General features: G+C 47.7%; 1 protein-coding gene across 1 annotated transcript in view; it reads left to right on the forward strand.

Moving 5' to 3' along the window:
* LOC139229980 (peripheral myelin protein 22-like) overlaps positions 1–8,326 on the forward strand; it is a 43,214-nt gene extending 34,888 nt beyond the window's left edge. The window contains exons 4-5 of the mRNA XM_070861678.1: positions 2,454–2,594; positions 6,259–8,326. Of these exons, the coding sequence (XP_070717779.1) occupies positions 2,454–2,594; positions 6,259–6,416 (299 nt within the window). The 3' untranslated portion in view covers positions 6,417–8,326. The remainder of the gene's footprint in view (positions 1–2,453; positions 2,595–6,258) is intronic.
* The last annotated feature ends 1,548 nt before the right edge of the window (positions 8,327–9,874 follow it).

Below are 9,874 nucleotides of genomic sequence, written 5' to 3' on the forward strand. Positions count from 1 at the left end.
CCCACCCCTCCATCGTGCTCACTCTCCCCCCTCCCGCTCCATCACTTGAACTCACTTCCGCCCCCCCCCCACACCCCCACCCCCGCAACTCACGTGCTCACTCTCCCACCGCCCCCCCCCACCATCGCACATGCTCACATCCTCTCCACCCCCATTGCTCTTTTTTCCAATCTCCCTAGCTGTCGATCCTGCCTTCTCACGCCTGAACTGCAGCCAGTCCTTTCTGTCAGTGAGGCTGTCAGTGTTTCTGGTGTGTTTACTTCCCTGGTGTAATCTAAGCAGGAACTTCCTGAGTTGAGCCTGGAACAATATTATTCGTGGCTTGTTACGAGCTGACACACTGGCGCCACCTGCTGCTCACGCGCAGTAATGGTGTCCATTTACATGGAGCCAATCAACTTTCGACCCTGGACTCTGGGACTGTGGGCTCTTTGTACAGAAACAAAGCCATTGAATGGGCTAGGGTCGTTGCAGGTTAAATGGCGAAGGGACTAAGGAGCAGCGGTATAGATTTTACTTCCTAAAGCAGAGGACGGTGCACAATCTGCACTCTCTCGGCTCAGAGACCTGGGTCTGAACCTTGACCGGATTGAAGGGATAAGTCTCCTCACTCTGGAATGTTTTGAATGAACATAAGAATTAGGAGCAGGAGTTGGCCATACGGCCCCTCGAATCTCCTCCGCCATTCAATAAGATCATGGCTAATTATCGACCTCAACCTCACTTTTCTGCCCGTTCCCGATTTGCCTTGATTCCCCAAGAGTCCAAACATCTATCTATCTCCGCCTTGAATATACTCGCAACATAGGAAGGAGGAGGCCATTCAGCCCCTCGAGCCTGTTCCACCATGGGATCATGGCTGATCTGTGACCTAAGTCCATATACCCACCTTTGGCCCATATCCCTCAATACCTTTTGGTTAACAAAAAGCTATTGATCTCTGATTTAAAATTAACAATTGATCTAGCATCAGTTGCCGTTTTCAGAAGAGAGTTCCAAACTTCTGCCACTCTGTGTTTAGAAGTGTTTCCTAATTTCACTCCTGAAAAGCCTGGGTCTAATTTTTAGACCGTGTCCCCTAGTCTGAGACGCCCCAACCAGCAAAAATAGTTTCTCTTGGTCTACCCTATCTGTTCCTCCTTAATATGCTGAAAACTTCGATCAGATCACCCTTCTGAATTCTAGAGAATACAACCCTAATTTGTGCAATCTCTCCTCGTAATTCGACCCTGGAAGTCTGGGTATCATTCTGGTAAACCTACGCTGCACTCCCTCCACGAGTCAACAGTACTTTTACCCTTGGGTACTGGCAATTTCTAGGGAATCTCCGCAGGTGGCCAAGCTTTGGGGCCATGGTAGCACAGTGGTATGTTACTGGACCAGCAATCTAGAGACCCGAGTTCAAATCCCACCACAGCAGCTGGGGAATTTAAATACAATCAATCAAATAAATCTGGTATCAGTATTGGGCATTGGATTACTCTTTCGGGAAAGAAATCTGCCATCCTTACCCGGTCTGGCCTATATGTGACTCCAGACCCACAGCAATGTGTTTGACTCTTATTTTGAAAGATGGGGGAGTTTTTGAGCAATAGGGAAGTGTTTGAATGATAGGGGAGTCGAGGGTTATGGGGAGCAGGTGGGAATGTGGAGTTGAGGCCAAGATCAGATCAGCCAGGATCTCCTATTTCTTATGTTCTTAACTGCCCTCTGAAATGGCCCAGCAAGCCAATCCGTTGCCAAGAAGACAGCTCTCCGCCATCTTCTTGAGGGCGATTAGCAATTCGCACCCACATCCCATGAGTTGAAAAAAAAAATTCAGCAAGCCTTGGCTGTTCACGGGCCCCATTACTGAGATCAGCTGGGGATTGAACCCGGGGCCTCGGCCACTTCCCTTCATGTGGCTCACTGGACAGCATATTAACCGATTGAGCCACCAGGGGGAGAGCTATCAGCGCAGTATTTCATCCTCGCTGCCTGGGGGTTGCTGGAACACAAGCTGCGGGCGATGATGTCCGACTCTGAGGGAGCCTGGTCACCGACCTCACTCGGCCGTGTTTGTGGATTTCCTCAACGGGTTTGCTTTAAGTGATGTTGGCACAGCTTGGGAATGCTGGGGAAAGAGGAGGGAAGGAGGTTTGTGGGACTGGAGGTAGCTGTTAAATGGAGCGGGAAGGAGAACGGAATTTGTACCCTCAAAATCTCCCACATTCTCTTTTTTTTTAAGGCTGGAAAAATTGGCCTCGGTTACTGCTTAAAACCGGCACGCAGCTGGTTAACTAAACGGCCTCTGAGGAGCCTCCATCACAAGGTGACCTTTGTTCTGACGAGGGATCATCGACCTGAACAGCTAATGTTTTTCTTCTTTCCTCAGATGCTGCCTGACCCGCTGAGTATTTCCAGCATTTTCTGTTTTTTTAATTTCCAACCTTTGATGTGATATTTTGCCGCAGATTATTTGCAGGCTGTGCAGGCTAGCATGGTGTTAGCTGTGATCTTCACCTGCTGTGGATTGCTCATCTTCATCTGCCAGCTCTTCACGCTGAAGAAAGGCAATCGATTCATCTTCACTGGCCTCTTTCAGCTGCTCTCCTGTAAGTTTGTCTTAACATTTGCTCTTTTGATTTAAAAAAAAAAAATTCACACACACGCATCCTCAGAGAGCGTAGGTAGAGGTGACAAGTCCTCCTGGAAAATCTCTGACAAACATACTCACTTAAAACACTCGGCAAGGGATGTATGAAAACCTGGAATAAAAAGGCTGTTGCATCCCTCTAAATAGGAAGATATCAATGGACTGGTCAGGTGGGCAGAACAGTGGTAAATAGAATTCAGTCCGGTGAAGTGTGAGGTAATGCATTTGGGGAGGGCTAACAAGGCAAAGGAATACACATTAAATGATAGGACACTGAGAAGTGTAGAGGAACGAAGGGACCTTGGAGTGCAGGTCCACAGATCCCTGAGGTAGCCGGTCAGGTAGATAAGGTGGTTAAGAAGGCATATGGAATACTTGCCTTTATTCACCGAGGCACAGAATACAAGAGCAGGGAGGATATGCTGGAACTGTATAAAACACTAGTTAGGCTACAGCTGGAGTACTGTGTGCAGTCCTGGTCACCACATTACAGGAAAGATGTGATTGCACTGGAAAGGGTACAGAGGAGATGTATGAGGATGTTGCCTGGACTGGAGAATTTTAGCTATGAGGAAAGATTGGATAGGCTGGGGCTGTTTTCTTTGGAACAGAGGAGGCTGAGGGGAGACCTCATTGAGGTGTATAAAATTATGAGGGGCAGAGATAGAGTGGATAGGAAGGACCTGTTTCCTTTAGCAGAAGAGTCAACAACCAGTGGGCATAAATTTAAAGTAATTGGTAGAAAATTTAGAGGGGATTTGAGGAGAAATTTCTTCATCCAGAGGGTGGTGGGGGTCTGGAACTCACTGCCTGAAAGGGTGGTAGAGGCAGAAACCCTCATCACATTTAAAAAGTACTTGGATGTGCACTTGAAGTGCCGTAATCTACAGGGTTACGGACCGAGAGCTGGAAAGTGGGATTAGGCTGGATAGCTCTTGGTCAGCCGGCACAGATATGATGGACCAAACCCCTCAAATCCCCTCTAAGCCTCCTACCAATTACTTTAAATCTATGTCTCCTGGTTGTTGACCCCTCTGTTAATGGAAATAGATCCCTCCTATCCACTCTATCCAGCCCCCTCATAATTTTATACACCTCAATCAGGTCTCCCCTCAGCCTCTCTTGCAAAGAAAACAACCCCAGTCTATCCAATCTTTCCTTGTTGCTAAAATTCTCCAGTCCAGGCAACATCCTCGTAAATCTCTTCTGTACCCTCTCCAGTGCAGCATCATCATCATAGGCAGTCCCTCGTATCGAGGATGACTTGCTTCCACGCAAAAAAGGGATGAATTCACAGGTGTTTCAATGAAGGACCTAATGTTCCAGATCCCGAACTACATGTTGAAGGGTGGAAACATAGAAACATAGAAAATAGGTGCAGGAGCAGGCCATTCGGCCCTTCGAGCCTGCACCACCAGTCAATAAGATCATGGCTGATCACTTCCTCAGTACCCCTTTCCTGCTTTCTCTCCATACCCCTTGATCCCCTTAGCCGTAAGGGCCGTATCTAACTCCCTCTTGAATATATCCAGTGAACTGGCATCAACAACTTTCTGTGGCAGGGAATTCCACAGGTTAACAACTCTGAGTGAAGAAGTTTCTCCTCATCTCAGTCCTAAATGGCCTACCCCTTATCCTAAGACTATGTCCCCTGGTTCTGGACTTTCCCAACATCGGGAACATTGTTCCCGCATCTAACCTGTCCAGTCCCGTCAGAATCTTGTACGTTTCTATGAGATCCCCTCTCATCCTTCTAAAATCCAGTGAATAAAGGCCCAGTTGATCCAGTCTCTCCTCATATGACAGTCCAGCCATCCCTGGAATCAGTCTGGTGAACCTTTGCTGCACTCCCTCAATAGCAAGAATGTCCTTCCTCAGATTTGGAGACCAAAACTGAACACACTATTCCAGGTGAGGCCTCACCAAGGCCCTGTACAACTGCAGCAAGACCTCCCTGCTCCTATACTCAAATCCCCTAGCTGTGAAAGCCAACATACCATTTGCCTTCTTCACCGCCTGCTGTACCTGCATGCCAACTTTCAATGACCGCTGAACCATGACACCCAGGTCTCATTGCACCTCCCCTTTTCCTAATCTGCCGCCATTCAGATAATATTCTGCCTTCGTGTTTTTGCCCCCAAAATGGATAACCTCACATTTATCCATATTATACTGCATCTGCCATGCATTTGCCCACTCACCTAACCTGTCCAAGTCACCCTGCAGCCCCTTAGCGTCCTCCTCACAGCTCACACCGCCACCCAGCTTAGTGTCATATGCAAACGTGGAGATATTACACTCAATTCCTTCATCTAAATCATTGATGTATATTGTAAAGAGCTGGGGTCCCAGCACTGAGCCCTGCGGCACTACACTAGTCACTGCCTGCCATTCTGAAAAGGACCCGTTTATCCTGACCCTCTGCTTCCTGTCTGCCAACCAGTTCTCTATCCATGTCAGTACATTACCCCTAATGCCATGCGCTTTGATCTTGCACACCAATCTCTTGTGCAGGACCTTGTCAAAAGCCTTTTGAAAGTCCAAATACACCACATCCACTGGTTCTCCCTTGTCCACTCTGCTAGTTACATCCTCAAAAAATTCCAGAAGATTCGTCAAGCATGATTTCACTTTCATAAATCCATGCTGACTTGGACAGATCCTGCCACTGCTTTCCAAATGCGCTGCTATTTCATCCTTAATGAGCGATTCCAACATTTTCCTCACTACTGATGTCAGGCTAACCGGTCTACAATTACCCGTTTTCTCTCTCCCTCCTTTTTTTAAAAAGTGGTGTTACATTAGCTACCCTCCAGTCCATAGGAACTGCTCCAGAGTCGATAGACTTTTGGAAAATGATCACCAATGTATCCACTTCCTTAAGTACTCTGGGATGCAGACTATCAGGCCCCGGGGATTTATCGGCCTTCAATCCCATCAATTTCCCTAACACAATATACCGCCTAATAAGGATATCCTTCAGTTCCTCCCCACTGTCCCCTAGTACATTCGGAAGGCTATTTGTGTCTTCCCTCGTGAAGACAGAACCGAAGTATTTGTTCAATTGGTCTGCCATTCCTTTGTTCCCCATTATAAATTCACCTGAATCCGACTGCAAGGGACTTACGTTTGCCTTCACTAATCTTTTTCTCTTCACATATTTATAGAAGCTTTTGCAGTCAGTTTTTATGTTTCCTGCAAGCTTCCTCTCGTACTCTATTTCCCCCCCTCTTAATTAAACCCTTAGTCCTCCTCTGTTGAATTCTAAATTTCTCCCAGTCCTCAGGTTTGTTGCTTTTTCTAGCCAATTTATATGCCTCTTTCTTGGTTTTAACACTATCCTTCGTTTCCCTTGCGTGGATTTTTTTAACGTGTGGTGACCGTTGCACACCAGCCACCACACGGGCTCGACAGAGCTAGGTCTTGGTCCAATAGCAAGGGTTAACCAGGACGACTGGAGATCAGCTCTGCTGCACGGACCTAGTGCGCTCACATCTCGCCAGTGCAGTCACATGGGGAAGTTCATGCCAGGGTTCTTGCTGAAAGATATGTTTTGGTGATTTCAGTGTCAAGGTAGCGACTGCCTTATCCCATTGTGTAACCGAGCTTGTGTCCTGTTCCAGGTGTCTGCGTGGTGACAGCCGCCAGTATCTATACCGTCCACTTCCACGTTGAGAACCAGAACGGCTGGTATGGGTCCTCGTACGTCCTTGCCTGGATCTGCTTTCCCTTGACACTGATCAGCAGCATAATGTACATCATCCTCCGCAAACGGGAATGAGCACTTGGCACCAATGCACTCGAGGCTGGGGAGGCTCTTGGAGATGGATCTTGGGGCCCAATCATATGTTAGTTTCTGGAGCAATGTTAAACTGGATTTCCATTTTGAAAAAGGGAAAGTTATTTTTGTAAATTCTTTTTCATCATTTCTCTCTCTTTCGTTTTCTTTCGCTTTCATTTTCTCTTTCTCGTTTTCATTTTCTTTTTCTCTTGTTTTCTCTTTCTTTTTCTCTCTCACTCTTCTTTTGTTTTCTCTCGCTCTCCATTTTCTCTTTCACTCTCTCATCGTTTTCTCTTTTACTCTCACATTTTGTTTTCACTCTCGCTAGTTTTCTCTCTCGCTCTCATTTTTTCTCTTTCATTTTCTCTCTCACTTTTTCTCATTTCGTTTTCTATCTCGCTCTCGTTTTTGCGCTCCCTCGCTCTCTCACTTCCTCTTCCCTTGCCTCTCACATAAAAATGTCTTCCCTGAATCCACATTTTCTTTGTTTAGATGGGATAGGGGCTTGCAGCATTCCTAAGGGCAAAGTCTATGCTGCTGCTTTGCTGAAACTTGCGGTGGGTGGGTGGGTGGGAGTGGTGTTTATCCCCTTGTGTTAAATGAAAGGATCTTGCTTCTCGCCCGTCACACAGGCACAAGACGATTTAACCTTTGAGTGGTTACTTATGACCAAAGTGGCCCAGGAAGCATGTAGCCTTAAATAGGAGACAGTCCCCTGACTCCCCGCCATAAGGTTGAGAGTCTGGGGTCTTGCCTTGAATGTCCCAGGGGGTGGGGGGGATGTCCGATCGCCATGGAATCAAATGACTCAAATAGCACTCTCTGCTGGTGAGGAATAGGCACTGCAGCCAGGCAGGAGAAATCGCAAGGTCCCGACAATCCTGTGTACCTGGCTGACAGAACCTGTGTGATTGGAGAGAAGGAAAACCTCCTCAAAACCCACAGAGGAGCTGCACACTGTCTGGTCTCGGATTGCCGACATGCAGCTGAATTCTAGGACGAGTTAGTGCAGCCTTTTGTACACCGTGCTGTCTAGTCCTGTGCCTGCAGTAGACTTCTTCCCGGGCCTGATCCTTTTGCACCTTCTCCCCTTTCTCCCCCCTCCTCCTCGAGACGCTTCCCCTTTGATGTGAGGGCCTGCTGGAGGCTTCTCCGTTGGCCTCTTCTACAGCTGGTATATGGGGGTGGTGGGAGGGGGGGGTTTGACTTCCCTTTTACCCCCCCCCCCCAACAACCCGGAGAGGACAAGAACTCATTGGTCCTCATTGGAAAACCCAAATTGAGGCATTCCGTAATGCCCTTGTCAATCATCTTTAACATTAGGGGATGGCGGGGGAAAGAGTGGAAAAATATGGTCCCGGGAAGCAAAATATCTTTCAAGGGGGGTTCCCAAACTGACCCATTGCCCAAACCCATTTTACCTCTTTTTAAAAAAAAAATTTAGATCCATATTTTTTTGGGGGGGGGGGGCGGTTTCTCGGACTCTTTACTATAAAAATGCTCCCAGAATTATTTTTTCTTTCTCTATCGTGTATTCGACACTCGGGGTCCCAGAGTGACTGGAGTACACGTGTATAAAATACAGGGTCGTTCCTCCTCCCATCTTCACTCAGCCTTGTACAGCGAGTCTTCCTCATTGTGGGGTATTCCTCAGTAAAACCTTGTTAGATTTAGATATAACCCTTGCTCTCTCTCCCCCTCCATCACACACACACACACACACTTCCAGTCAGTGTTCAACGTAGACTTGTGAAGTGCTACCTCTGAACAGCACTGACCAGCCCAGTGTTGTGAGGGAGGGGGATTAATTTTGTTTTATGATTTTTTTTTTATATGACTGCCGCTACATAAACTTTTTTTTTAGAAATAAAAATGTACTAACTAGTAATAAATGAATATTATATTGTTAATGGGTTGGATTTTCTCTGTGTGGTGGGGTTGAGCATTGGCCTGATGTGCTATGGACGTATGTATCATCTCGGGGTTAAGTACACTCCAGTTGATTCCTGTACTGAGCTCCCCTTGTGACTCGAAGTCGAATAAGCTCCTAAACCTACTCAGCCACTGCCATTGCTACCCAAGACTCTGAGACTCAGCAGTCGACCCCAACTAGTTTAAGTTATATTGGGCCGTTAACACCAACAACAACTTGTATTTATATAGCGCCTTTAACATAGTGAAGCGGCCCAAACAGCATCACAGGAGTATTATGAGATTAAAAAGATTTGACACCGAGTAGCATAAGGAGAAATCAGGGCAGCTGCCCAAAAGCCTGGTCAAAGAGTTAGGTTTTAAGGAGAGTCTTGAAGGAGGAAAGATATTTAGGCAGAGAATTTCAGAGCTTAGGGCCGAGGCAACAGAAGGCACGGCCACCAATGGTGGAGCGATTATAATCAGGGATGTTCAAGAGGGCAGAATTGGAGGAGTGCAGACATCTCGGGGGGGGGTTGTGGGGCTGGAGGAGATTACAGAGATGGGGGGGGCGAGGGAGCCATGGAGGGATTTGAAAACGAGGATGAGAATTTTGAAATCGAGGCGTTGCTTAACCGGGAGCCAATGTAGGTCAGCGAGCACAGGGGGTGATGGGTGATGGGTGATGGGTGAGCGGGGCTTAGTGCGAGTTAGGACAAGGGCAGCCAGGTTTTGGATCACCTCTAGTTTACATAGGGTAGAATGTGGGAGGCCAGCCAGGAGTCCATTGCAATAGTCAAGTCTAGAGGTAACAAAGGCATGGATGAGGCTAGAAGAATGCCCCAAGGTGCTGAAGAGATGAGGGGGAGGAATGGACGCTGAGCCAAGAAGGAGGGATGACCAAAGGAGTGGGCTTTAAAGAGAGTTGAGTGAGGGTATCGGAATATGGACCCGAGGCGGTGAGATGGAGTTAAGATACAGATCAACCATGATCTAATTGCCTGGTAGAACAGGCTCGAGGGGCTGAAGGGCCCTCTGCTGTTCCTACGCAAGGGAGGTAATTCCAGAGTGTGGGGCTATAGTGACTGAAGGCTTGGTCACTAATGGTGGAACGCTGGGGAGGGGGGAAGCAGAGGAACAGAGAGTCGGGAGGCTCTTCCTGAGAGAGCAACGGGGCTTCGGTTGAACGTCCCATCTAAAAGACGGCACCTCTGAAAGTGCAGCGCTCCCTCAGCTCTGCACTGGAGTGTCAGCCTAGATTTATGTGGTCAAGTCCCTGGAGTGGGACTTGAACCCACAACCTTCATGACGTGATTGCGCTGCCCACTGAGCCACGGCTGACACTGTGGTCACTCCGCCTGAACCCAAGTACACCACTGGATGCCAACCTAGTATTTAAAGACCATATTTTAGTCTCCACTGGCCGGGGCTGCCTGGGGCAGAGATTGAACGTCGCCTTCTATAGTAAGTATAAAAACCAAACTGCGGGATAATCTACCCCAGCTCTGGGCAAATTGGCCCAGAGATCAATAGAAGGATGCTCTCAT

Source organism: Pristiophorus japonicus, chromosome 19, assembly GCF_044704955.1.
Source record: "Pristiophorus japonicus isolate sPriJap1 chromosome 19, sPriJap1.hap1, whole genome shotgun sequence".
Taxonomy (NCBI): domain Eukaryota; kingdom Metazoa; phylum Chordata; class Chondrichthyes; family Pristiophoridae; genus Pristiophorus; species Pristiophorus japonicus.